This window comes from Drosophila takahashii, chromosome 3R (assembly GCF_030179915.1).
Source record: "Drosophila takahashii strain IR98-3 E-12201 chromosome 3R, DtakHiC1v2, whole genome shotgun sequence".
NCBI lineage: Eukaryota > Metazoa > Arthropoda > Insecta > Diptera > Drosophilidae > Drosophila > Drosophila takahashii.
This window is the reverse complement of record NC_091681.1, coordinates 10,817,088-10,845,043: the sequence shown is the minus strand read 5'-3', so window position 1 is coordinate 10,845,043 and position 27,956 is coordinate 10,817,088. Positions and strand designations below refer to the sequence as shown.

At 40.4% G+C, this 27,956-nt stretch overlaps 7 protein-coding genes across 8 annotated transcripts in view; 5 read left to right on the top strand and 2 right to left on the bottom strand.

Moving 5' to 3' along the window:
• Positions 1–9,512: 9,512 nt before the first annotated feature.
• LOC108057690 (larval cuticle protein A3A-like) lies at positions 9,513–10,344 on the bottom strand. Its single transcript, XM_017142082.3, has 2 exons — positions 10,278–10,344; positions 9,513–10,214 (listed from the first exon to the last, which is right to left on the bottom strand). The coding sequence occupies exons 1-2, from the start codon at positions 10,287–10,289 to the stop codon at positions 9,555–9,557; spliced, it is 672 nt and encodes a 223-aa protein (XP_016997571.1). The 5' UTR covers positions 10,290–10,344; the 3' UTR covers positions 9,513–9,554.
• A 785-nt stretch (positions 10,345–11,129) lies between these two features.
• On the top strand, positions 11,130–12,707 carry Ccp84Ab. Its single transcript, XM_017142080.3, has 2 exons — positions 11,130–11,844; positions 11,927–12,707. The coding sequence occupies exons 1-2, from the start codon at positions 11,833–11,835 to the stop codon at positions 12,602–12,604; spliced, it is 690 nt and encodes a 229-aa protein (XP_016997569.2). The 5' UTR covers positions 11,130–11,832; the 3' UTR covers positions 12,605–12,707.
• Positions 12,708–14,707: 2,000 nt separating this feature from the next.
• The window catches only part of lab (labial), a 49,348-nt gene continuing 36,099 nt past the window's right edge, over positions 14,708–27,956 (top strand). The window contains exons 1-2 of one of the 2 annotated variants that reach the window (XR_011419138.1): positions 14,708–15,017; positions 15,117–16,145. Coding sequence is in view for 1 of the 2 variants with exons in the window: in XM_070217079.1 (XP_070073180.1) it covers positions 14,849–15,017 (169 nt within the window). In the remaining variant the exon portion in view is untranslated. Of the gene's footprint in view, positions 15,018–15,116; positions 16,146–27,956 lie in introns of those variants that run through there. The other variant, XM_070217079.1, reaches the window with a different exon arrangement.
• Ccp84Ac lies at positions 18,730–19,723 on the top strand. Its single transcript, XM_070217290.1, has 2 exons — positions 18,730–18,868; positions 18,937–19,723. Exons 1-2 carry the CDS (start codon positions 18,749–18,751, stop codon positions 19,594–19,596), a joined length of 780 nt encoding a protein of 259 aa, XP_070073391.1. The 5' UTR covers positions 18,730–18,748; the 3' UTR covers positions 19,597–19,723.
• On the bottom strand, positions 23,470–24,276 carry Ccp84Ad. The gene is made up of 2 exons (XM_017142083.3): positions 24,214–24,276; positions 23,470–24,148 (listed from the first exon to the last, which is right to left on the bottom strand). The coding sequence occupies exons 1-2, from the start codon at positions 24,223–24,225 to the stop codon at positions 23,513–23,515; spliced, it is 648 nt and encodes a 215-aa protein (XP_016997572.3). The 5' UTR covers positions 24,226–24,276; the 3' UTR covers positions 23,470–23,512.
• Positions 25,040–26,174, top strand: Ccp84Ae. The gene is made up of 2 exons (XM_070217080.1): positions 25,040–25,351; positions 25,490–26,174. The coding sequence occupies exons 1-2, from the start codon at positions 25,340–25,342 to the stop codon at positions 26,096–26,098; spliced, it is 621 nt and encodes a 206-aa protein (XP_070073181.1). The 5' UTR covers positions 25,040–25,339; the 3' UTR covers positions 26,099–26,174.
• Positions 27,273–27,918, top strand: Ccp84Af. Its single transcript, XM_017141975.2, has 2 exons — positions 27,273–27,339; positions 27,407–27,918. Exons 1-2 carry the CDS (start codon positions 27,328–27,330, stop codon positions 27,854–27,856), a joined length of 462 nt encoding a protein of 153 aa, XP_016997464.1. The 5' UTR covers positions 27,273–27,327; the 3' UTR covers positions 27,857–27,918.

The window sequence follows — 27,956 nt, the reverse complement described above, 5'->3', positions numbered from 1 at the left end:
GGGTTTGCAGACTCTTTAGAATGATTGTTGTTGCTTTCATTAATAGTAATCTCTTTTTGAGTATTACTGTTTGTAATGGGTGTAAAGTTTGAGTTTGACACAGCATGTGCATAATTAGGTGAGTGATTGGTTGTTATGGGAGATTGTTGTTTGAGAAACAGTCTAGCTTCTCTTATACTGCATTTTCGTGTAGTTTTAATTCTGATGAGTTCTTTTTGTTGTATATATCTTGGGCAAGAGGGGGAGGAGGAAGGGTGGTCGCCTAAGCAATTTGCGCACTGAGTTCGTGTGCAAGGTTCAGGGCTGTGAGGGGGGAGATTACACCTTTCGCACGTGGCGGAATTTTTGCAAAATTTGGTTGGATGACCAATAAATTGGCACCCCTTGCACCTCATAGGATTGGGAATGTACTCCCTTACCTTGACTGTGTGCCAGGAAACATCAAGTTTGCTTGGTAGGTTGTATTGGTCGAAGGTTACGAGTATAACACCAGAAGGTTTTAGTTTGCCGTCTATTTTCCTAGAGAATTTATATATGGAATGCACATTTTGGTCAGCCAGTTCTTTCACAATTTCGTCATCGGGAACGTTTATAAGAAAGGGAGCATATATAGTGCCCTTCACAAAGTTAAGGGACTGATGAAGTTTGCAATCAATTTCGCATATACCTGCGAGACTTTTAGATTTCAGGAATTTTTCTGCAACGTTTTTGGTTTTCACCAGCATTAGGAGGTTTCCATCGCGAAGGGTAGAAATAGACAATATTTCTTTGCTTATAATATTCAACGCACGATAAACTGCGAAGCAGGAATATTCCGAAATGGGTTTCTTGGGGTCTTTTGATGAAATAATGACGAATTTAGGGTTTTCTTTTGTTGTTTCCGGAAGTTCTGGAAACTCTTCTTGAAATTTAGTAAAGGGTCTTTTCTTTTTTTTCTTGGGGCTTTCGCTGAGCGCTGCAAAGCGATTGTCCCCTAATCTGGGTGGGCCTGGGCCCATGGTTACAAGAGCTTGGACCTTTGGTTAATAGTCAGCGGAACTTGCACGTGAAAAAAAATTAATAACTGTTTATAAGCGAAGTACGGGTGTGTATAAAAACCACGAAAAAAAATAGAGATAAGGCACGGGATTAGGCACGGACGTCTGCGCTCGATGAGGGTTAGTCGGTGACTGACACATACACATATACGTTACATATATACAGTTTTAGTTTTTAATTTTTAAACTCGGAACGCAATGCAGTTTCTTCACGATTAGGAAAAATAGTATGTAGGTATTCGTTTTGTAGTTTTTCGAGTCTAAAAAATATTTTATAAATTCTTAATTATAAAAGTTACGATTTATATTATGAATAACTTACCTATTAAGTTTATAAGACAACATGGGTCCAAGGAACTTTGTCAAGTGGTCCATTTTCTGAATATCTGAAATGGTTTTTTCACAAGTGCAAACAAAATTTGCCAATAAGGACAATGAAAAATTGAACCTTTTAATTTTAAAATAAATATTTTACTTACATCTTGACTCGGCACGAATTTCACAGGAATGCAGGACCAAACTCACACAGATGAATCATCATAATAATCACAAACGCGTCAAAAAACGCAAAATCTGGTATCACTTTTTGTGTTCCTATACTCGCTTTTGTCTTGGTTTTAAACCAAGGTATATGTACAAATAATCGCTATCATCCTAGTTTCACACCATAAAAAATAATTTGTCGGTCAGTATAAAATGTATGCTACAGATTGTCACTCTTATAATAATTAGTGTAACCTTGAAACTATAAAGTGTAGGCATGAAACTATTTTGTAGTACTTTGAAACTACATTTTCTTTATACTACAAAAAGTTTTTTTGAAACTACAAGTGTAAATAATAAACTAAGTAGTCGAATATAATTAGTTTACAAATTACATTAAAGGTTTACGCCTTATACTCTTTGGTGTAGCACTTACACTACAAAGTTTACAGTTTAAACTAATTAGTGTTAATTTAATACTTACACTTTCATACTACCATGGGTATACTTTTAATACAACGCTCATTAAATGTAAACTTTTGGTTTTTTTTTTGGGTGCAGCAGTCCCCTATACCTATTCAAAACTTTAAATCAGGGACCGTAATCATTATAAGTGATATAATAAAAATCAAAATTTTATGATTATTTATTGATTTTTATACATTTTACTCCATTTTAATAATTATTTGTTGAGTTTTTTTCAATCGCTCAAAGAATAATTATTATTATTGTGAGCGAAAAAAATATCGATCAAAAAATAATGATTATTTTTTGAGCGTTATTTTTTCGCTCAAAATATCGCTCAAAGTGCGATATCTTCTTTCTCAGAGGTTTCCTTGGAAAAAATTTCTCGCAGCATTATACAGTTAGCCTCGACGAACCCAAAAAAAATATTTTTAGATATTAAAAAAAAAGTTTAAAAAATAAATTTTATAAATACATTTTATATATGCATTTTTTTTAAACATTTTCTTTTTCGCCCAAAATGTTGCTTATATAGTTTTCTTTCGAAAAAAGTGAATGCTCAACGTTATAAACCATCGCTAGGGATCGGTATTTTTTGGTATTTTGGGGTGTAAAAATGTGTACATTATCGAGAATGTAGAAATATGTGCAATTGGAATGTGCAGGTGGCTGCACCACTGTTTATACGTCAATTATGGTCAGTCTGTGGTTTGTAGTCATTGCCTTAGTATGGGTCGTAAGCGGAGTTTTGTTTCTCGGAGCTTTTTTCATTTCCACGTGGAAAAGAACGAGTCAAAATGTAAAATCTGTGGAAAAACGTATTCGGGACTATACAACTGTAACCTTGAACGTCACCTTAAGTCCCAGCACAATGAAATTTATAAGTCTGAGATGGCCCAGCAAGAAGAAGATCCAATTCCGGAAAGGAAAAAAAAGTTTTCTTCGACTATGACCCAAAGTGCAGTCAAGGACGCATGTGTTGATCTGGTTACGGTCGAAAAAATGTCATTTACTGTTCTGGACTCCCAAGCAATTAAGACGTTGACTGAGCAAATTTTTCCGGTCTGAATATGCCTGCTGTAACTTCCAGAAATGTTATGGATGTGGTTGCAGAGAAATATGAAAATATTAAGGAAAAACTCACAAGTACAATGAAAAACAAAATTATTTCCTTAAAAATGGATACAGCCACTCGATGCAATCGTGGCATTCTTGGAGTAATTGCTCAATTTTATAATGGAGGTGAATTTTTTGTATGCACTTTGGGACTCATAGAGCTCAATAACAAGCATACTAGCCAAAATTTGTGTGCAGAGGTAACTTCTATTTTGAATAGCTTCGGTCTAACTAAAAACCAAATATACGCCGTAACAACAGACAACGGGCGTAATATGACAAAAGCAGTTGATCTCCTGAGCCAGTCGGTCGATGGTGATGAAGACGACGACCTTGATCGCTTTTTTGATGATTATGAAAGTGATGAAGATGAATCTGAGCAACGGTTGGATGATGAAAACCTTAAAACCTTATTCAATCAGTTAAGTGTGCTGCTCACACATTACAGCTCGCTATTTAGGACTTTTTTCAAAAGCTGGAGTCACTTGATGTTATAAACAAGGCCCGAAAAATTGCTAAGACTTTGCGAACGTCTGCATACAAGCCTTTAATTAAGGAAAAGTCCTTGCCACATCCTCAGCTTGATGTTCCTAAGCGCTAGAACTCATCTTATTTGATGCTCAAGAAGTTGTTAAGTTTTGAACAGTTTTGTGAAGATCACTTTGACCCCAATATAAACCTAACATGTAGCGAATGGGAGGAACTGAAAATATTGGTTGATATTCTGGAGCCAGCTTTCATTGCCACGCAAAAACTGCAAAGCACCCAACTATATATGGGTGACTTTTACAAGCTCTGGTTAGAGCTTAAACTGACAATTGGCGCAGTAAGCCATATAAATAGCAACATTTTGAAGTCGTGCATTGAAACTCGTGAAGAAGCTCTGTTAGGGAACAACGCTGTCGTCTGCAGTGTTTATTTGGACCCCTGAATAAGAGGGGTTTTGCTAAAAAATCCAATAAGTTTGATGCTGACTAAAGCTCAACTTAAACTTTTAATAGTTCAAATTCTCAACATAGAACAAAAAAGTTTTCCTACCCATATTTATTCATGCTGGCAAAAGTTGTTCACGCCGTGGCAGCAACTCAAGTCAGCGTGGAAAGATCGTTTTCAGCCCTTAAATTGGTTCTAACTGATTTAAGATGCAATCTTTCTGCAGATTCGTTGCAAAAGCTGCTTTTTGTTTTTCTATAACTAGTTCTTTGAAATCGTCGAGGCTTACCTTATAACATACTTCTGGGAAGAGAATATTGCACTATAAGCAATATTTTGGGCGAAAAAAAATGTTTAAAAAAAATGTATATATAAAATTAATAATTTTAAATCTAAAAATATTTTTTTGGGTTCGTCGAGTCTTACTGTATAATGCTGCGAGAAATTTTTTCCAAGAAAACCTCTGAGAAAGAAGATATCGCACTTTGAGCGAAAAAATAACGCTCAAAAAATAATCATTAAAGTTTAAATCGTTCTCCTGAAAAGTATGTTTTTTTAAGTCGGTGAACATCGTTCTGAAATTTTGCACATATTGATACCTAAATCCGCAGGTAATCGGGTCGAGCTTTTTTTTTTATTTTATATTAACTAATATATCCAATTTTTTTGGCTAAAATCACGTTTTTGACTTCAAAGTGTTATTAAAAATCAAAAAAAAAAAAAACTCGACCTGATTACCTTAAGAAACATCTTAACTAATGGACATTTTTTTTTTTTTATATTTTTCTGATGATCCAGTAATGAGTTATGCTGTTCACCGCAAAACCTCTTTTCTTGGAGGCGCCAACGGAGATTGGCCGCAGACGGCTTTTTTTTTATTTTTTTTCAATGAAAATTATAGAAAATATAGTTTAAGTATTGTACTTTGATATAATAATAAAATAATTTATCTAACATTAACCGTATGGTGTGAAAAAATTCATGAAAATAGACCTTTTTTTGGCCGAATTAACCATACACCCCCCCCCCCAAGTAGTACATCAACCAACTAAAAAAAATTTAGATACCAGCAGAATTACTTAAAATAGTAACTTTAGAGAGATTTTTCTCAGACGTTACAAGGTGTCCCTATTATTTCTCACATGACTGTATATTTTCGTTCGACATCTGCAGGCACATGGTGAGTTTTATAAATTTTATAAAATTAGGAGAACGCAATTTTACGTCAGTTTTCCCGAGTTGAAGTCCCCCTTCGTTAATGTTGAGCTGAGCAACTGCTGTTTTGGGCGCTGATTTATATGAAGAGAAGGTGGCAAAATTAAGAGGCATATTCTTACGGATTCTGTTTCGATCACAACAGACGGATGGTACTCAGCCGCCAATAAATACTATGTAACCATAACATGTCAGATTCTTTGCAACTCAAAGCGGCAGTTTTATCGACATCCAAATTGGAAAACGCATTCAACCATAACGCAATAAATATTGCCGAGACGGTTCAAAATATTTTAGAGGGATGGAATCTCTTTGATAAGGTTGTAACAGATAACGCAGCCAATATTGTACTTGCATGCAAATATTTAAACAAAACGCATATCCCATGCTTTGCACATTCGCTCAACTTGGTTGTTCAGGGTGCTTTAACAATAGAAAAAATTAAAGAGCCTTTCCAGAAGTGCAAAAGAATTGTTCAATTCTTCAAAAGCAGCACAATTGCGTTCGCAAAGCTTAAGAAATTGCAGAGCCTAGAAAAGGCCCGTAATCTCATTCAACAAACTGGAACAGCAGCTTTCATATTACGACGAGAACGAGAAGAACATGTTGCTAAAGTCTGGCCTAGGCTTGCAAAAAAATACCTTGGTCATGCGGTTATTAGGTCATGCATTCATTAGAGGCTTAGAAAGGGACAAATATATATACATGTACTGGGATTTGTTTGGATAAGATGGCATTATCACTTGGAATTCAGACGTTAAATTTGATCTTTAAAATTCAAATAACTTTAACTGGTTAAATCAATAAGGTTGAATACTGTAAAATTAATAGTGTATTGCCATGAAATCAGATATTTTTACCACATTTTTAAAATGTTTTTGGCTGTTCAAAGTACATATGTAATTGTTTTTAATTTTATCTTATCAGGAATTAATTTTTAGAAAGGCAATTTTATATAAATGCAGACGCAGTTATGTCTTCATTTAGAAATATGAGCGGTATTTTTAGTAGGCAACGGAGTAATTAGGCTTCTAAAATAATATTTGTATTGTTCTTATTTGTTTATAACACATAATTAGTCGCCAAACATATTTATCTTTCAAGTATTCATATTAATATTTTACGGATTCATGTCAACATTTGTAATTGCTATGATTTTGTATCGGATTGGTATGAATTCGTTTTATTTTCATATGGAAAAATTGATATGTACGAATTGAGGAGACAATATCACTCAGGTATTGTTCCGTTTTTTTCTCTGTGGAGGTTTAAGAATCGAAAATTTTACTCTTTGACCACGATATTTAATGATGCTGTATTAAAGCTTGTTTTATTACTTTTTATACCCTTGCAGAGGGTATTATAATTTTGGTCAGAAGTTTGTAACGCAGTGAAGGAGACGTTTCCGACCCCATAAAGTATATATATTCTTGATCAGGATCAATAGGGGAGTCGATATAGCCATGTCCGTCTGTCCGTCTGTCCGTCTGTCCGTCTGTATGTCTGTTTCAATACCGTTTGCGAGCTCAGTTTAAAAGCTAGCGCCTTGAAACTTTCACAGTCGTCCTAAAACATGTGTACGCAGATCAAGTTTGAAAGCCGACCCGATCGGACGTCTATATCCTATAGCTCCCATAGGAACAATCGGATATAGCTTTCACAAAAATGAAGATATTTCGCTCAGTGTAAGAGCTATTGGAATGAATCTTTCCAAATCGTATTTTTTTGTGCGTACCTTGATCAGGGTAAAAGCGCGTGCCGATCGGACGTCTATATCTTATAGCTCCCATAGGAACAATAGGGTGAAATCGGTCAAAATTTTACGTTTTTCAGGATATTTCGCGCAAAATATTAGCTATTCCCATGAAACTTTCCAAATCGTATTTTTTTGTGCGTACCTTCATTAGGGTAAACGCGCGTGCCGATCGGGCGTCTATATCCTATAGCTCCCATAGGAACAATAGGGTGAAAAATTTTAAAATTTTATTTTTTCAATTATAAAATATTTTGTTGCTTATTAATGCATGTTGCTAGTCTAGTCAAGTTTTAATTCGTAAAATCTGCAAGGGTATTAAAACTTCGGCTTGCCGAAGTTAGCTTCCGTCCTCGTTTATAAATATATATAGGGGGATTCCCTAAACTGTTGAATTGCTGAATTGTTGAAAATTCAACAAAAAATTTCAGCAATTAAGGGAACGACCCAAAATGGTTCCTGTTGAATTTTCAAACAGCTGTTAATTGTTGAAAATTTTCACGAAACTTAAAGCACGTAAAATTTGATTTATTATTGCTAGTTACTGTCTAAAAGTGTTACCGAGGTAAAAAGAACCACAAATATGCTTTCTAATTTGATTTTAAAATAAATAATGCGTACTGGTGATACTAAAATGTCACAGAGTTGCCACGACTTTAAAAAAAAAGGTGACAACTCTGGCTTTTCAGCAATTCAACAAAATTTTCATCAGCCCCGAGGCTGTTGAATTGCTGAAATTTCTGAAAGTTGACTTTGTATGGAACAGCTGATTAACAGCTGACCAAAATTCAACAATTCAGCAATTCAACAGTTTAGGGAATCCCCCTTATATGTTATTACTTTTTTTTTAAATTTAACTGAGAAACATGCACAAACGAAAAACAAGAGAGAACGCTATAGTCGGGTTCGTGTCCCGACTATCTAATACCCGTCACTCGGCTAAAGAAGTGCGAGGGAGATGGATATATAACCTTTTTTTGATTGCGCATAACTTTTTAATTAATGATCCGAATTGAAAAATGTCTTCTACACTTTGATAGGTATAAATATACACAACAAAATTGCATGTATACTTCTCGGAAATTTTTAAAGGTATGGGCGCCACACATTTTAAAATCGTTAGGGGGCGATTGTGGGCGTTAGAGGGGGCGTGGCGCTCGGCTAAAATAAACTTGGGCTGCGTAAGAAGCCCAAGAATATGTGTGGGATCTCAGCGTTCATACAGACGGACAGACAGACAGACAGACGGACATGGCTATATCGACTCGGCTAGTGACCCTGATCAAGAATATATATACTTTATAGGGTCGGAAACGCTTCTTTCTCCCTGTTACATACTTTTGAACGAATACAATATACCCTTTTACTCTACGAGTAACGGGTATAAAAAGCCGAAAATTAAGGCAACATTAATATTCGGTTTTTCCGTTTTGTACTAGAAATCGCAAAATTTATTAAGGAAGTAAACTTAATTTGACATTTTAAATGCTAGCCATTATTGCCTATCGTGTATTTTGGCATACTTTGAAATTTTTTTTTTGCATATTCTGATCCAGTTTTAGCTACTTAAAAAGGGATGGGTAGGATAAAGTCAAAAAAGTTAGCAAGGGTACAAAAAATTCTAGATTTTTTTTTAGAATGGTCGGCTAAACCCTTAGACTACCACTAGAAATCAGTTCAACACAATCCTATCATCCTGCCAATAAAAATGGATGGGTAGAAAAACAAAGTTTTTCCGAATATTAATGGGACTCACTGTACATATCATACTCTCCCGGTTGGTGAGTCTGAGAAAGAAACAAGTTTATAATGCCCTATATTCTTCTGCATCATGATTAAAAATGACAATCTCCACAATTCAAATGAGAAACGCCGGCCGGAGGTCCGTTTTGCACAAACCGAGAGTTACCGAAACACCAACCGGAAGCCAAATGGCCACGTGCTGAAACGCGGAGTCCCATATTGCCATATTTATATCCGTGTCATATTTACTTATATAAGCACATAAACACTCAGAGAAAAAACAAGCCAAAATCATTGGATAAGTACGAAATAACTCAATTTTTCATTTAAAAAACGTTTCGGTCTTAGTCAAACATTTCGGAACAGTTTAGTGAAAAATCAATTACCTAATGCGTTTTTTTCTGAGTGTACCTTACACCTATCCGATTATGATTTATTATTCGCTGATAGGATTGGTCAATTTTTAGAGCTGAATCGAATCGTAGCGGGTGTAGCAAATGGATCTCCGAATGGAATGGAGCTATTGAAAGAAAAAATCCAATTTAACTTTAAAACTTGAGCATTGGAATTTCAATGTCGCAGCCCAATTCAATTAATTGGCCTCACCGCCATTCGAACTGAGCCCTAATGAAGCAAAAATAATTAAATTGTGTTTGGATCTTAAATTGATTTTAGCCTTAAGGCTCGCATATCCTTTAAGCCGGATACAGTGAGGAGAGAAACGAACTATTTAAATGACAAATATTTATTTAGAGGTCGTTCGTAAAACTATAACAATAAAAGGTTGGGGAATGTGGAATGGCAGTTCTTTAGTGGTGGTAGGCAACAGCGGGGGCGGCGTAGGAGGTGTAGGTAGCGGGGGCGGCATAGTGAGCCACTGGAGCCACGGTCTTGACCACAGCGGGAGCAGCATAGTGAGCAACTGGAGCCACGGTCTTGACGACAGCAGGGGCAGCATAGTGAGCCACTGGGGCCACGGTCTTCACAACGGCAGGGGCGGCGTAGTGGGCCACAGAGGGGGCGGCGTAGGAGGCGTAGGCAGCGGGGGCAGCGTAGTGGGCGACGGGAGCGGCCACGGTCTTCACAACGGGAGCCACGGCGACGGCCTTGACCAGGGGCTCACGGTTCACCACGGCGTTGAATCCGTTGATGGGGTCGGCGGTGTACTGGACGGTCCTCTTGTAGCCATCAGCGTCGATCAGGGAGTACTCTCCGCGCACCACATCGCCATCGCGCTCCTCCACCTGTCCCTTGTTGTCGCCGGTCAGCTTGTCGTCCACTCCGTAGGAGAAGCGGTACTGGGGGTGGGGGTCGTACTCCTCGGCGGCCTTGACCACGACCTTCTGGGCCACGGCCACGGGGGCATGGGCGTAGGTGGCCACCGCGGGGGCAGCATGGTACACCTGGGGGGCGGCGATGGGGGCGTAACCGGCGCTGGCCACGGCGACGAAGGCGAGGGCAAAGACGAACTGTAAGGTATAATCGTTAGATTAACACTGTGGTAGGATATCCTGTGGATATGCAGGACTTACCTTGAATGCCATTTTAGAGGTTTTTTTTGTTGATTTGAGGGCTTGTTCTTTGCAGAAACGGTGCTGAGGGCTGAATGATGTGGCTTCTGGCACGGCCAGTGGTTTTATAGCCCTCGCTTGCACTTTCTGCTCAGGTGAGGCAAGGTGCTTACGCTTGGCCTTCTGAATATCATGCTCCAAATTAGCGCGAAGTCACCGCTCTGCGAAGTCAACTTCGAAGCCGGCAGAGCCGTCGGCAGAGGGCCAAGAGAGCAGATTGGCGAATGCGGAGTGCAGTCCAATTATTTAGAAAGGATTCGGGGGATTTGCGCGGGATTTCCCTTCGGCCAGGTGCCCACGTACAAATTGGGCGTTGTGAAATGATTGCATCTGCTAATAGCGTTCCGATTAAACGCAGATCTCTAAAGGATGGGTTTGGGTATGCGTCTTAATGCTGGGTGGCCTTGATTCTCGCAGATTACGTAAAGTGCGAAAAGCATATGATGAAATTGGAATGGGCCTGTGAGTTCTATGTAATTAAATTTAAATATTTTATTGAGGTCGCCTCCTTCAGGGATAATGTATAACATAACTTATTTTATAAATGTAGAAACTATAATGCTGGGTTGGGTTTTACAACTAAACAAATATATTACTATAACCCCTTCGAAATCTTAAGTATTCTGTGTAACGTTAATTGAAAAATATTTAGTACTATTAAATAATTATCAATTAAAATCTACAAAAATTAATTTCTGTCCATATTTATACAAATATGAACATTTTTATAGAATCCATTCCTGTATAACTTGTAGCTAAAGAAATTATCTAAAAAGTTATGGAATATTTGATTCTCATGTCAAACAAAAGAAAACATTTATGAAATATTAGCTTAATAATAATTTGTAAACTGCAAAATAAAAAGTGCCAGCCAAAGGTCAATCAACCTTCTCCCCGAATAACCGGCTCCTTTTAAAAGTTACATAACTTCTATGAGATTACGAAACCGTTTGAACAATATTGATATTATCTTGAGATTGTTATGAATTTTTTAAGAAGCTTACGAAGAGATCCCAAGCTTAGAGTATGGATACGATGAAAAAGAACAAAAATCTGAATGAAATACTTACTTACACTTCTGCAATAACAAAACTCAAGAACCCAGAACAACTCAATATTACCATTTTATGCCGAAAAGCTTCGTAAATTTATTAGCCACACATTAAACCGGGCCAAGCCCTTTCGGTTTGAAGCCAACCTTTCCCCGGAGATCTTTCACTCTCTCGGTGCTCACGGCTTTAGAATCTGTGGCCAAAAGCATTTGCACACCCACAGAGCTTAGCGCCACGAACAGGAAGTACAAGTTATTGCCCGACAACAATCGCAGCCGAGAAACATTAAAAATATTTCGCTGTCACCGCGAAAATACCGCTCGCTGCCACGCGGATTGGGCCAAAACAGAGCAGAGCGCTGGCAGCTTGATTTACTATAAAAGTTGTCGATCGGTCCCAGAAAAGTATCATTCGCAGCTCCAGTTCACTTCTGCAAAGAACAACCAATCAGCACTCCCAGCAAAATGGCCTTCAAGGTGAGTCATCTCGACGGGGATCCGGGATAACAGTATCCCCCCCAGGAGTTCCGGATGGAGAACTAACGATTATGCCTTCCAGTTCGTCTTCGCCCTCGCCTTTGTCGCCGTGGCCAGCGCCGGTTACGCCCCCATCGCCGCCCCCCAGGTGTACCATGCTGCCCCCGCGGTGGCCACCTACGCCCATGCCCCCGTGGCCGTGGCCCAGAAGGTCGTGGTCAAGGCCGCCGAGGAGTACGACCCCCACCCCCAGTACCGCTTCTCCTACGGAGTGGACGACAAGCTGACCGGCGACAACAAGGGACAGGTGGAGGAGCGCGATGGCGATGTGGTGCGCGGAGAGTACTCCCTGATCGACGCTGATGGCTACAAGAGGACCGTCCAGTACACCGCCGACCCCATCAACGGATTCAACGCCGTGGTGAACCGTGAGCCCCTGGTCAAGGCCGTCGCCGTGGCCCCCGTTGTGAAGACCGTGGCCGCTCCCGTTGCCCACTACGCCGCCCCCGCTGCCTATGCCTCCTACGCCGCCCCTGCCGTTGTGAAGACTGTGGCCCCAGTGGCTCACTATGCTGCCCCTGCTGTCGTCAAGACCGTGGCTCCAGTGGCTCACTATGCTGCTCCTGCTGTGGCCGCTCCCGTCGCCCACTATGCTGCCCCCGCCCACTACGCCGCCACCTACGCCGCTCCCGCCCACTACGCCGCCCCAGCTGCCGCCTACACCTCGTACTCGGCTCCCGCCGTCGCCTACCACCACTAAGAATCCTGGCTCAAATCGACATTGTACATAGAATTGTTGGCTTTATTATTACTGTACATTTATTTATTGACAGCACCAATAAAAAAATGCATACAAGTATGTAGACATATATCACGAAAACAAAGACAAGAGTGTTTTGGGTTGCTGGGCTTGTTCAGAAGTAGATTCCTGGCCAGGGACCCTCAGAGGTCGTTCACATCGTCCTGTTCGGGTTTGCATTATTTATGTGCTTGTTTTTCACAACGAGTTATGCCTTTTTTTGTGTGCGAAAAAGTTCACAGACATCATAGCAACATATCCTTGCTGAAGGACTGCTGCAGTCTTAGAGCAATGCAATTCACGCGGTGCTTTTGGTGGTGCAGTCTGGTTTTTTGTTCGGCGATCCTTTAAGGAGGCTGCCAGGGCAACGAACTGTGTTGGCCTGCTTGATGATTCCGATACCCGAGCGGATCCTGATCGCGGTCCTGATCCCTCTGTCTGTCTGAAGGGGCAGACGAATTCCTGGGCTTTGTGTCGGTCATTTCCATTTCCATTTGAATGGAAGGACTCGTCCTCGTCTACCGCAACGCAAAGAGAATCCCTTTGTTGTTGATCTGTGTAATATAAAACGGAAATTATGGGGTCATGACTTTACTTGCCGGGTGATAAATGGTCTTACAACTCATCGGGGGAGCTGGGCACTAAAGAGCAGTTTGTTTATAGTTCGATGCTGGATTTTCCCACAGCTTTCATAGGAAATTTAGGGGGAGCTAGGCATCGCACACCTGTTGTTTTTTCTAAAGAACAGTTCTCGACTCTGAACTCAGCGTTCTGGAGGGGCTCTCCAAGGTCAGAAGCTGCAATCTCAACTAGCCAACTGCTTCCCTCGACATCACCCTTTCTCGAAGCCAAAGTCCGACTAATCAAGTGGAAGATTTCTGATTTCGGGTGCTCTGCGTCGTCGATACGCAGCCAAAACCCTTCTCAACTTCACCATCGTCATTATCATCATCCAGAGAGCAGCGAACAACAATGCAAACTGACAATGCAACCGGACAAAAACAGAAAGCACAAGACCAAGGAAAACAAAGGGAGTAGGGAAAAAATCCAGAAACAAGGCCGATGAAGTGAGTTGAAGGATCGTCGAACCTCAGCAGGGGTAAACAGGCTTTCGATCTCCGGCTTTCGTATAAATAGAGACCGGGGCTCCTGGCTGGCTCATTCAGTGTTTTGTGTTGAGTCCGAGAGGTTCAGGACCAGGAGCAGCTTGCGATCGCGCCTTGGGGTCAATCAGACCAAGGAAACCATTATAAACTCACCTTTGGATAACTTTCTTCAGGATTCATCCTGCTTGCAGACCACCAAATGGTAGATATGTAGAGGTAACTATGAAGAATATTTTGAATTATCAAGGTTTTAAATAAAAATTTAAAAATTATAACTTACATTTTTTTAAATAACACAACAAATTCCACGATTTCAATAACTACATTTTTAATATTAAACCTTCTTAGTTATTATATGTGCAAGTTTAATTAATTACTTATTCATTTTTTCAGATCTTTCTCTTCTGTATCGGCCTTGCAGCTGCTCTCAAAAATAAGCCAACGAAAATGATCAGGATTTAGCTTCAAACCCACAAATCAACATCTAGTTGTTAACGATGACAGCCCGGATCCGTCCAAGAACCCACAACTAGGGCTCAATCAGGGCTCGCACCTGGCCAGAACACCTATTGGCGCTCATCACGGAACATTGAATCGTTGGAAGGCCGCACAACACCGCACTTCAGCCATCCACCACCCATCCATCCATCACCCACCAAACGTCGTCTCGGCCCTTTGGACAAAATTTACATTTGAGTTTAAGTTTAGGTGTAAACAATAAACAAAAAACAACAATAGGCTACCAAAAAAAGCGAAAAAAAATCCAATCAAGTGTTTTTATTTTGAGGGCTTATATCTTCTGGCTGATATCGGCTTATCCGTAATTGATCCGATTGTGTAGGCGATGAACAAGAACATTTCCAGAAGATTGGATAAGTTCCAAAAGTTTATTGAACTGTAGGTTTTTAACTTTTTGAAAGCTTCTGGAAATAGTAATATTACGAAAATGTGTCGATACTCGACACACCCCTAGTTTCTAATTCGATCGTCACCCCCCTTGACTTTTACTTTGCACTGTGATCTTAAAAATAGTCCAACGAATGTACACAAATATTTCATTATTATCTTACAAGAAAGGCCGCAGTGCAGACAATAATTTATGTGTATCAAGGTCAGGCCCGGCAGCAAAGCCTATAAACTATATGTGAGCCGATTGCCACCAGATATCCAGCAAACAGTCAGCAGATTTCAAAGGTGGACGCACAGGTGCTGCTGCTTATGGCTGATGGCGAGGTGGCTACTGCCAAAAATGAGACATGAAGAAAATGGTAAGTGAACTGGTTTCTGTGCAAGTTTAATTGGCATTATTCGAGTCGCCGGCTGGACAGCGTTTACTTCGCTCTGTAATTCCCATAAACTATTTCCAGCTTAACCCTTGGTAAATTGCGCTCGCCGATGATTAAGCCAAATAAATGTCGGGGCTCGAGTGCTCGAGTGTTTCCCTCGGAAATTAAGCAAACTAAATCGTAATTAACAGACGTTTTTTCAACAGTTGTCCAATAGAGACAATGTCTTCGAGTTAACCGGCCGCTGACGGTCAGCGGGCTACTGAAGTGATTACTTTTATTATTTTCAATACAAATTCGTTCCGTTGGAATTTTTTAATTCAACGCAGCATTGACCTCACAGTTGCAGTCGTGCCTGGTCAGGGGTGTTTTGCCAGGTGGAGTGGTGGTCTGCTAATTAAATTAATCCAACTTGACGGCTACTCCCCCTTCGCTCGGTCTAGCCCGTCCTTCGGGGGATTCGGATCCTGCTGCGGGCAGACATTTTGCAACATTATTTGGGTTTTAGTCGGCACTCGGCACTCGACATCGACACCCGGACACGGACACCCAAACAACTCAACCAATTTCCAGCAAACACTCGGCCCGGTGATCAATCTTAAATTTTCACCGCTTCTGTCAGAAATGTGCGTAGTCGACGACATGGGACGACATTGGCATCATGTGGCTTAGTTGTCCTGGTCCAGCACCTCTCTTCCAAATACCTTAAAACGTTGACAGGCAAAACCCAAAAGGCTGGTTGACGAATGAGGCCGAGGCGAGTGAGTTTTCTCTGGGGAAAGCTATGAAAATGCCGTCAGCTTGCACCCGAAAAACTCTGTAAATGAACCATGAATGGCGGCACTTTTCCTAATAAAATAAAATATGTTCTCGCATGGCATTTAAATAATTTAAAGATGCTGGCTGCTTTCAGGAGTTTTCTTTTTTGTTGTGTTATTGTTTTTTCTATAAAAATGTGACGAAACCTAAAAGGCCTGGAAGGAACTATATAAAGAGCGATTTGTATATTCGTGTACTGTAATATAATATCCGAGTAATTATATAATGCTTAATTAAATAGTACTTATTAAATATTTAATTTAATTTGACATTACATTACATTAACTTCAAATGATTATGCGATGTCCGAAAATATTGTAAGCAAACGTGCTTCGGTTGTCGCTATCCCAAGTTCATTCGTTTCACTTTTCAAAAGCCCACATTAGGTACCTAATCTTGTTTTTTATACCCTTGCAAAGGGTATTATAATTTTTGTCAGAAGTTTGTAAGGCAATGAAGGAGACGTTTCCGACCCCATAGAGTATATATTCTTGATCAGGATCAATAGGGGAGTCCGTCTGTTTCAATACCGTTTTCACAGTCGTCTATATCCTATAGCTCTCATAGGAACAATCGGACATAACTTTCTAAAATTGAAGAGATTTTGCGCATTGTAAGATCTATTGACATAAATCTTTCCAAATCTTATTCTTTTATGCATACCTTATACGTCTCAATCCATAAGGGTGAAAAATTTAAAAATTTGTTTTTTTTCATTATAAAATATTTCCCTGTTTATTAATTCATGTCAATTCTAGTCAAATTTTTATTCGTGAAATCTTCATGGGTATTAAAACTTCGGCTTGCCGAAATAAGCTTCCGTCCTTGTTTAAACTTAAATTTGTTCCGACATTAAGAAAATTTTGTTTTAAATTACTAAAAAAATGTATTTTTTTAAGGTTAATAAATATGAAAGGGCACTTTTAAAGGTATACTTTATTTTATTCCAATTCGATGTCATAAAAAAATAATAAAATATTATAGCTTTTAGATGTTTGTTAAAATGTTTATCAGAACTTCGGATATTGGTTAATAAACCGAACTTCTAAATAACCTCGATATATTCTTACTCGAGGACCATTAAAAAATTCCTGGAACTGAGATCTAAGGAGAATAGGAGAGGTATAAAAGTATAGAATGTTGTGTAATAACACTTCCACAAATCGTAGATCAAAAATATTACACATCTATGGCAAATTAAGCACTAAAAAGTAACAAATTTTGTGGACTCATTTGAAGCATTTTGTTACGAGTAGTTACTTTGCACGTACACACAAAAAAATTTGCTTGGTAAAATTGACCAACAAAGATAGTTACGTAACTATTAAAATAGTTACGTGTATTTTGTTTTTGCTTTGGGTTTGTGTCTTTGCTAATTGTGTGTATTTTGTTGTTGTGAAATGACAATTTACTTAGTAGAATTGACAATTTTGCTGGTTGGGGCCTGTTTGACAATTATTACAGTTGATTTTACCAAGTTTTTTTTTTGTGTGTAGGCAACTGGCTTCCGGTTGGTGTTTCTGATTGTTTCTAACGGATCTAACTTGCCTGCTTTTCCCTTCCAATTTTAGCACCTATTTCGATTCGTATTCCTACGATGACTGGGTGGAATAGAAGTGAACAGGAACTGGTTTGACTCGCGGCCAGACGCACGTCAGACGAGATTGGAATCGTTCTTTTAAATCTCTAGTCTCATTGTTTGATTGTCGGGTAATGAGCTCGGACCTTTTGCACAACAATGGCGAGTAACAAATTTGTTAATTAAAACGTTTTTATCGAAAGTGAAATGAAAATAAACTAAAATTAATTAATGTGAATTGAAATCGAAAATGGGTGGCGCATTGAATTGGCCTTACGCGGTCATTGATTCCTGGAGTTGGTTTTAATACATTAGTAGATTCTCCGAAGTAATTAAAATGTATGTTCTCAATTAGATATTAAATGTCGAGATACAGGCCAGTATTTCGATGGTAATACATTTATTTTTCTTAAACTTTTTTCTCATTTTTATTGGATTTTTTATTATTAGGTATCCATGATATAGATATACTGAATTTAATTAGCTTGAACAATTAGTATTGATTTCCGATTAGTTATATTAATTTTATTATATATTTATTTGTTATACACCCCTTTTTAAGTATTTGTTTAGATCATTTCGCTGCCTTTATCACTTAAACGACGACCTTCAAATGAAATTCTTTCGTTGCCAGCCCCCGCACAATATTTTATTACATCATTTGGCCGCCGGTTGAGTCACTTTCCTGCCCATTTTGACTGCGACCATGATTGAGCACTTACCAATGCCACAATTATAGCTGTAAAGCTGAGAGCAAAAGCTTCAACCTGAAAGCTCAAACGTTAGTTGTCCATTTATCCATGTGAGGTGATCAGGCATCTTTTTTGGGTCATTTACCACGGGGAAAGAGGATAGAGGAGGAGGAGGTGTGTCTCCAGCTGTATTTATCTATTTTTTCATTTTATTTGACTGTGTGCGAGCTTGTGTCAAGTGCAATGCTGTTCATCGATCAAGCGATTTATTGGGTTACTTACATGACTTGAGTGAGCCCCAAAACCACGAACCCACAGTCCCCTGATCCTCAAAGCGCTGATCCGCGGCGAGTTGCTCGCTTAAGTCTTTTGTTTGTAACGACTTTGGTTGCTTTGTCCGCTTATTCGCCGTCCGTCTCCCATTCATAACAATAGCGAAATGGGTGTGACTCGTGGGTGCAAATCTTTTTGGGTAAATCTACCGATCGGCGGAGCGGGGGGCATGCAAATGAATTACGATCGAAGTGATTTCTGTAAGCCAAGTGAAAAAGTGAAAGAAAGGCCGGCGGAGAGACAATGGCCCAGAGATGTGGGGCTAACGAAAATTTCGTCTATAAATACAAATGCAGCGGCGGTTCAATTATTATTCAAACCACGCACTCCACAGAAGGAGGACAAAGTCTCGCTTCTTTCGCTCTGCAATTTGCCCACCAACCTCAAACACTCGCCAAATGGCTTTCAAGGTAAACCCAGGCTGATGTAACTGGCGCCTTGGCAACAGGCTAATAATATTCAACCGTTACCTTTCCAGCTGATTGCTTTGGTCTCCTGCTGCCTGGCAGCCGCCTCCGCGGGCCTCATCCCTGTGGAGCAGCACGAACAGCAACCCCAGCTGTACCAGGCCCACCAGCCGCAGCATGTGATCTACCAGAAGCAGCACGAGATCCATCCCCACGGCCATGAGGTTTACCCCGACGACCCGCATCCCAAGTACAATTTTGCCTACGATGTGCAGGATGCCCTGTCCGGAGACTCGAAGAGCCAGGTGGAGTCCCGGGATGGCGATGTGGTGCAGGGCGAGTACTCGCTGGATGATGCCGACGGTTTCCGCCGCACTGTGAAGTACACCGCTGACTCCGTCAACGGATTCAACGCCGTGGTGCACCGCGAACCTCTGGCCCACGTGCACCACAAGGTGGTGGCTGCTGCTCCAGTTCAGTATCACCACGCCCCTGCCCCTGCCCCCGCTGCCGTGATCAAGAGCTACGCCGCCCCTGCCCCCGCCTATGTGGCCCCCACCTACGCTGCCCCTGCCTACACAGCCCCTGCTTACACCGCCCCTGCCTACACCACCCACCAGGCCGAGCAGCCACAGGAGCAGGATCACCAGCAGCACCACTACGCCAGCTACGAGTCCCCCGCCCACTCGCAGGCCGCCCACGAAGGTCACGAGTACTACCACCACCAGTAAGGGTTTGGCCACCACAGATCACCTGACTAGCGAAAGTATTATCCCGCATACATCCCATTATGAGAACTCATTTAGCTCGTTAGCCTAGTTCCGTTGTTTAGTTGTAACCCCAATGTAAATATGTTCAATAAAATATCTAAAATTTCTATGTAAAATACCTATGTAGGCAAAGAATTTGTATGACCTTACGGGGGATATAAAAAATTGAATTCGTATTTTCAGAAAAGTTCTTTTTTGAAATTGATAATAATAATAAGGTAATTCCTTAAATTAAATTAATCTTTAATTTGAAAAAGTTAAATACAATTCGTTTTCTGGCATCAAATGTTAAACCCATTCAATTAGCTTTTCCTTAGCGTTACAATACAATTTACCAAAAACCCTCGGGTCTTAGCCAGCGGAATGTCAAGGTCAAAGCAGTGCCAAACTATCAAAACAGGCGCACATACTCGAATTAATGATTCGCATTATTCCATATCAAAAGCCCCTAAGCTATCCTGATTAGGAATGTATTCGAATCGACTCGTGTTCTCTTGAGATTACACTCTCCAATAACCATCTTAAGCCAGCTTATGGATCGATGCTATTTCCCCAACCCTATCTGAATAAAAAGTGCGTATTGTACAGAACAATTGGCTTTAATTTTATGAAGTGTAAGATTTACATTTTAAGCACTTGGCTAGTGTTTCCCGATTGGTCATGATTAGCGTAAGCAATTTAACGCGAATATTTGCCCGTGCTCGATTTTCGCACTTCAATGGAGAGTGGAGAGGGGTAAATCGAGACCGGTTTTCGGGCTTGCCAAAATATCCGGTAGCAACAATCGCACTTTTTGCAATTTTAATGTCGCACACAAATTGAATCTCAAATTACTTGGGACATATCTGCTGCTATCAAGTCCGGCAACTATGTATGTATTATACAGGCTCTGACGCTGACTCGGGCCCGAAATATGTGTGTCCAATTGCCGGGCAAGAAATAATTTGCTCCACATTCCCACACAAAGGTCTATCGCAACCACATTAGCCAGACCTCTTGGCCTTTCGCTCCTCTTTGTTAGCCAGCTGGTTGGGGCTTGGCTTTGGCAACGGTTGAGGTTGAGTGCCGGCACTGGGGGGATAATAACACTAGTTTACAATTTTTGATTTTTTTTCTATATAAACGCTGGGACCCTTTTTTTTCGTTTACTATTAGGTCACTGAACACGATGAAGAAAAAAAAAATTTTTTCCAAAGAATAGTTTTGGAGATATTTGAAAAAGCTAGATTTTTGACCACTTGTTTTATTAAATGTAACAGTTCTCAAAAACCGATGGTCCAAAAAATTTTTACCTGGCACCTTTCGAAAGGAAATAGATGCACCTTTCCGAAAAGGTATGGCGCTTTGTGATCGGACCAAAATTGATGGACATATAGCGTCTGAAAGTTTCAAAAAAGTTTCTTTTTTGGCTTTTTTTTTTCATAGCTAGTTTTCAAAAATTTTTTAATAATATTAATAAATATTTCTAAATTATTTTGAGTATGCAGATCTGAAGGGCCGTTAGTCCATCAATTCGGCCTCAACTTTTTGGGACTAACGGCCCTTCAGATCTGCATACTCAAAATAATTTAGCAATATTTATTAATATTATTAAAAAATTTTTGAAAACTAGCTATGAAAAAAAAAAGCCAAAAAAGAAACTTTTTTGAAACTTTCAGACGCTATATGTCCATCAATTTTGGTCCGATCACAAAGCGCCATACCTTTTCGGAAAGGTGCATCTATTTCCTTTCGAAAGGTGCCAGGTAAAAATTTTTTGGACCATCGGTTTTTGAGAACTGTTACATTTAATAAAACAAGTGGTCAAAAATCTAGCTTTTTCAAATATCTCCAAAACTATTCTTTGGAAAAAATTTTTTTTTTCTTCATCGTGTTCAGTGACCTAATAGTAAACGAAAAAAAAGGGTCCCAGCGTTTATATATTTTGGCTGTAAACTAGTGTAATCGACAGCCTCGGCACTGGCCAATGCCCACCTTGGATCACATTGAATTCAACAAATTTAATTTCTTTTTCAAAATGCCCTAGAATAAAGATATTAGTTTTCTGAGCTTCAAAATTAATTATCTACATTCAGTGAAAAAATATTATCAAAGGTATGTAATTTATGACGATGTCATGTGAATATCAGGATCAAACCTTTCAGAAAATCATTATTGGGACATTTTAAAAAGATGCTCATGTAATTACTTCCAGTGATCTACAAAGGATCTGCAGTCATTAATACAACTTAGTTTAATAGAAAAATAATTTTCATTGTAACAATCATCCTAATCAAAAAATGTACTCTAACGCCGCCTGTAAAAGCCTCAAGAAACGAAAGACTTAAGCGAGCAACTTGTTTTAGTTAATTACCCATAACCTGACATATGTACCTTTGATTTATCTCTTTTGTTTTTGCCATTTATCTAATGAAGTTATCTGAAACATAATAGCTAATTTCATTTGCCAGTGGATCATTTCCCTTTTTTTAGCCTTACAGGCATTTTTATGGCACAGATAAGGGCTCAGTCACGGCCAAAAAACGAAATAGGAAGTAAACTGATTGAACTCTTTTAGAAATTATGTATTACAACATTCAACGGATTTTGCAATTTTATTTGTGGGGTTCAATTTGTAAATATGTGCATTTCCAAAAAACATGATTTCCTTGAAAATATTATATTTTTTAAAATCTCCTTCTTAAAAGAAGGAAATTAGAATTATATTAAATGCTTTTGGGCAATAAAAAAAAACGTGAACATAAAATTGAGCTCACAATAGAAGACAGATAAATAAACAATGGTGAGGTATTTGACACACTTACAAATAAGAAATCAAGTTGTACAGGTCCGTTTTATAAAGACTAAATCGGATTTCCATAAATCTAAATCTGAATAGTTTTTAAAACTTAACAGTCAACATTTAATTAACTGCATAAAGCCACTGCATCCCTTTTGGATAACACTATGCAGCATCAAAAATTTACCTCGATGGATGCTATATTTTTGGATTCGTTACGAATTCCCAATATAAACTGCGCTTTCCAAAAAGTTCCCCGACGCAAGGATTCTTAGCAAAAGAACCTCAAAGTTCGAAAAATGGTGAAATTGGCAAACTTTGCGGAGCTCTGAGAGGCAAATGGATGCATGGTTTGATTCGATGTTAAAGTTTTTTAAAAGATACACTCTTTATCTTTCAAACCCCATACTTAGAATAATTTTAGGTTTTTTTTTAAAGGAGAAACAAATTTTAGAAAACTTAGTCAAAACACATAAATGCATACAGCTGCGGTCAAAATAGTAGTAGTATTGCCGCCCTGTGTTTTTAAGGGTTTGATGTTGTCACTTTTTTTATCCAATTAGTCTAATAGTAAAATTATAATCAATACAATATTACCGGGAAAAGAACAATTACAACAACAAACTTTTAAATAAACAGGCGGCAACACTACTACTATTTTGACCGCAGCTGTATGTTTTTAAGTTTTTTGACTATGTTTTCTGTAATTTATTTATGCCTTAAAAAAAATCCTAAAATTATTCTAAGTATGGGGTTTGAAAGATAAAGAGTGTATCTTTTAAAAAACTTTAACATCGAATCAAACCATGCATCCATTTGCCTCTGAGAACTCCGCAAAGTTGGCCAATTTCAGCATTTTTCAAACTTTGAGGTCCTTTTGCTAAGAATCCTTGCGTCGGGGAACTTTTTGGAAAACGCAGTTTAACTTGGGAATTCGTAACGAATCCAAAAATATAGCATCCATCGAGGTAAATTTAAAAAGCACGAAAAATGCTGCACAGTGTAATTAAATGCAAATTCTTTTTTTATAAAAAATATATGTGTATTTGTAGGAGGCGTTCGTAAAACTATAACAAAAATGCGTTGTGTGTTCAGTTCTTAGTGGTGGTAGGCAACAGCGGGGGCGGCGTAGGAGGTGTAGGTAGCAGGGGCGGCATAGTGAGCCACTGGAGCCACGGTCTTGACCACAGCGGGAGCAGCATAGTGAGCAACTGGAGCCACGGTCTTGACGACAGCAGGGGCAGCATAGTGAGCCACTGGGGCCACGGTCTTCACAACGGCAGGGGCGGCGTAGGAGGCATAGGCAGCGGGGGCGGCGTAGTGGGCGACGGGAGCGGCCACGGTCTTCACAACGGGGGCAACGGCGACGGCCTTGACCAGGGGCTCACGGTTCACCACGGCGTTGAATCCGTTGATGGGGTCGGCGGTGTACTGGACGGTCCTCTTGAAGCCATCGGCGTCGATCAGGGAGTACTCTCCGCGCACCACATCGCCATCGCGCTCCTCCACCTGGCTCTTGGAGTCTCCGGAGAGGGAGTCCTGGACATCGTAGGCGTACTTGTACTGGGGATGGGGGTCGTACTCCTCGGCGGCCTTGGCCAGGACGGGGTGGGCGTGGGCCACGGCAACCGGGGCATGGGCGTAGGTGGCCACGGCGGGGGCGGCGTGGTACACCTGCTGGACGGGAAGAACTCCGGCGCTGGCGGCGGCGATCAGGGCGAAGAGGGCGACGAACTGTAAGGGGAAGTACACTGATTAGGATCTGTGTTCTGGGGCTGGGCTAAATCCTCGGGGCCAACCTTGAATGCCATGTTTAGAGGTTTGGTTTGGTGGCTGCTGCTGCTGCTGTTGGTTGCTGGAAGGTGAAGTCAACTGTGAGGGCTACTGGGCCAACACTCCGCTTATATACAAAGATGAAGCCATTTCTTGAGCTGCTGCTGCTGCCGTGGAATTGCCGAAGTTGCTTAGGCCAGCTGGCCACGCTCTTGGCGTAATTAGTGCAATTCATTTATGCTAAACGTGTGTGGAGAGGGGAAAAGTGTAGCATTGAAGCCGTGCTCAATCTTTGTATCTTTGTGTTTTGTCATCAAAATAAATTCAATTTATCCAAGAGATACGAAAAGCGTGCTCTGCGCCACTACCATTGGCCGAAACCAGTTGTTTCACGAAACAGTTAATGATTTAATAAATAAGTCATTTAAAAAGGAATTAACTTAGAGTGGCATAGAAACCCGTGCTTACATTGAAATGTAGTAATAGGATTTTCTGCAGTTTAGAAACTTAAGATATGGTATTCTTAAACTTATAACTAGTAGCTTTATTTTAGAATATAAAGAAAAGTGGAATTTACTTTGAACTATGTTTGGTTAGCTCTCCTCATTACAGACGAATTTACACTATGTTATTACAGGTAAAAACAATAAAGTTTATTTAATTGGTTTAAGAGTTAATACGTGATATTAAGATATATTTCTTAACAACATTACTATTTGATCAATATCTTTCCTAAAACCTATAACCTTATTAATTATACAGTATTCGTAATAGGAATTTATTTTGTAATTTTTTTTTATTCCTAATAGCATCTGAAATTTTTTTTTTTTGCAGTAAGTGAAGGGAAATATGTTCCCCAAATATCTTAAACGTCTTGGAAAATGATAATTAAAATTAACTTGGCGTAGTTAATTAAGTGCAGCTGGGTATTTCAATCGAACACTTTTAAATTGGCAGAACTGAAGAAGGTGCGTGACAATTTTTACAAGCCACCAGCTACGTTCGAGGTGATGCGCCAAAAATGAATTCCAATTAGGTGTCATCAATGTCACCAAGTGGCGTATAAAATCCAATGGCCCACACTGGGTCAGACATTCAGTGTTTTGCTTTAGCCCAAGACAGCAGCAGTAAATCAAAATCATCCAACCAACAATGGCAGCTAAGGTTTGTATTCCTAATCGGAGGATCAGCGTTCCACAGGATTACCAGTGCATATCAACAAATAAATGAAAACGGGAATTCTGTTTAATAATAATATTATCTTGGAATAAATCACTGAAACGAGTATTATTTATCCTACAGATTGTTATCGCTTTGGCTCTCTTCGCCGTGGCCCATGGCGCCGTCCTGAGGACCGCTGCTCCTGTGGCAGTGGCTGCTGCTCCCGTACCCGTTTTGGCCAAGACCGTCGAGCTGGAGGAGGTGGACCCGCATCCCCAGTACTCGTACAGCTACGACGTGCAGGACACTCTTTCGGGCGACAACAAGGGCCACGTGGAGGAGCGTGACGGCGACATCGTCCGCGGAGAGTACTCCCTGATCGACGCCGATGGCTTCAAGCGCACCGTCACCTACACCGCCGATTCCGTCAACGGATTCAACGCCGTCGTCCGCCGTGAACCACTCGCCGCCGTTGTGGCCGCCGAGCCCGTGGTGAAAGTAGCTGCTCCTCTGGTCAAGGCCGTCGCTCCAGTGGCCCCCGTTGCCCTGGCTGCCCCAGCCCCCATTGTCCGCTCTGCTCCTCTGGCTGTTACTGCTCCCCTGATCAAGTCCGCTCCCCTGGCCGTTGCCACGCCCTTCGTCCGCTCTGCCCCTCTGGCGGTGGCTGCTCCTGCCCCTGTCCTGCGTACCGCTGCCTACACCACGCCCCTGCGGTACGCCGCCCCCACTTACACCATCGCCAACTTGTAAATACCCATGGTGCGACCGTGTTAATCCAATCTGTTGTTTTGGTTTTATGATAATAAAATGTGATTTGTTATGTTAATTTTTATTGTGTTTTAATTATATTTAATATCTTTAAAAGATATTAAATAAATAAGAATTCATATTACACATTTTGTAAATAAGAATATGAACTTACTTTTCTTAGAAAAGTATTCTATCGTTAATAGTGGCGCTGAAAATAGGGAAAAAACAAATGCTGTCAGGATTTTTAAATACTCTAAATAAATAAATAAGCTTATAATACTTATATTATACGGGATAGATACCCTTTACAATAATATATTTATGACTAACTAGTCAACTTGACTCTAAACTTCTTTCTTGTCTCATCTTTGTTAGGATACCTTACCTATGTATATCTGGTTTGGAAACTTATAGCTATTATTTCGTGATATTTGCTCAAACTCTTCATAGGTGTTACGAAGTTGTAAATGTTTTATCATGTTTTATCGTTTGGTACCATATCTTTCAAGCATTAAAATGCGAATTACTTGATAGGTCATACTAATAACCAAATCTTTTAGGATTAATTTTAATATATCGTTTTGTTTGTGGAGGTTCCTAGTTCTTTGGATTCTTTAAACTTCTAGTTCCATTGAAAAATTAGTTATTATAAATATTAAAATATTCTCTTGTATCCTTGTCTTGTATTTGTTTTTGGTAGCCGTTACTGTTTCTAACAAGTCATCCGTGTAGGTCAGTTCCACACTTTCTGTTATCTTAAGCTCTCTGGAATCTTAGCCAAAAGATCGCGTTTGTAACATGATATACCACTCAAGGCAGAATAGTGAAAGCGACTGATTCGCGAATAGCCCGCGGAGGGACAGACAAAATCCGAGGGTCTCTCCCATGACACTAAGCCGCACCACATTTGCATGTCCATACGGATTGCATAAATGTATCTCTTGCCCACGGCGTGGGCAGTTGTAATTGCCCCTTTTCCAGTCGATAAATTAATAAGGTAAATAGCATAGCAATAATAAAAAAGCTCAATGTGAAAAAATGAAAAGTGACAAAAATGATTTGCCCAGCAGCGAATTAATCAATTTCAAATTGTTATTCGCATTTTGCCTTTTGCGCTTTTTCACTGGGTATAAAAAGCAGTGCTCGTGCTCCAGTAAATCATTCCACATCTTCTCTGTCTTCGCAGCAGTTAACGGATAACCAACAAGCCCACTTCCAAACCCAGAGCCATGGCCTTCAAGGTGAGCGATCCTGAGAGGACTACCTGATCCCTTCCCTTCCAGAACTGACTCCTTTTTCTCCTCGCAGTTCTTCGCTGTTCTCGCCCTCGTTTCGGCCGTCAGTGCCGGAGTTCTTCCCGTCCAGCAGGTGTACCACGCCGCCCCCGCCGTGGCCACCTACGCCCATGCCCCGGTTGCCGTGGCCCACGCCCAGCCCGTCTTGGCCAAGGCCGCCGAGGAGTACGACCCCCATCCCCAGTACAAGTTCGCCTACGATGTCCAGGACGCCCTCTCCGGTGACTCCAAGAGCCAGGTGGAGGAGCGCGATGGCGACGTGGTGCATGGCGAGTACTCCCTGATCGATGCCGATGGCTTCAAGCGCATCGTGCAGTACACCTCCGACCCGGTCAACGGATTCAACGCCGTCGTCAACCGCGTGCCCCTGGAACATGTAAAGACCGTCGTGAAGACCGTGGCTCCTGTGGCTCTGCCCGTTGCTGCTGCCCCGATTCCAGTGGCCTACCACCAGCACCACTAAGAATCTGGCCAACTGATTTGTGGAATCTGTTGTAGATCAATAAATTGTTGAATATTTGTAAGCTCAAGGAAATCATAATGCATTTTTATTAGGGTTTTAC

Bases quoted from the DNA above. Each gene is read 5' to 3' on its own strand.
- Ccp84Ac (XM_070217290.1), top strand. From the start codon at position 18,749: ATGCAGCGGCGGTTCAATTATTATTCAAACCACGCACTCCACAGAAGG. The intron at 18,869-18,936 runs GTAAACCCAGGC...TTACCTTTCCAG, and splicing joins CTCGCCAAATGGCTTTCAAG to CTGATTGCTTTGGTCTCCTG.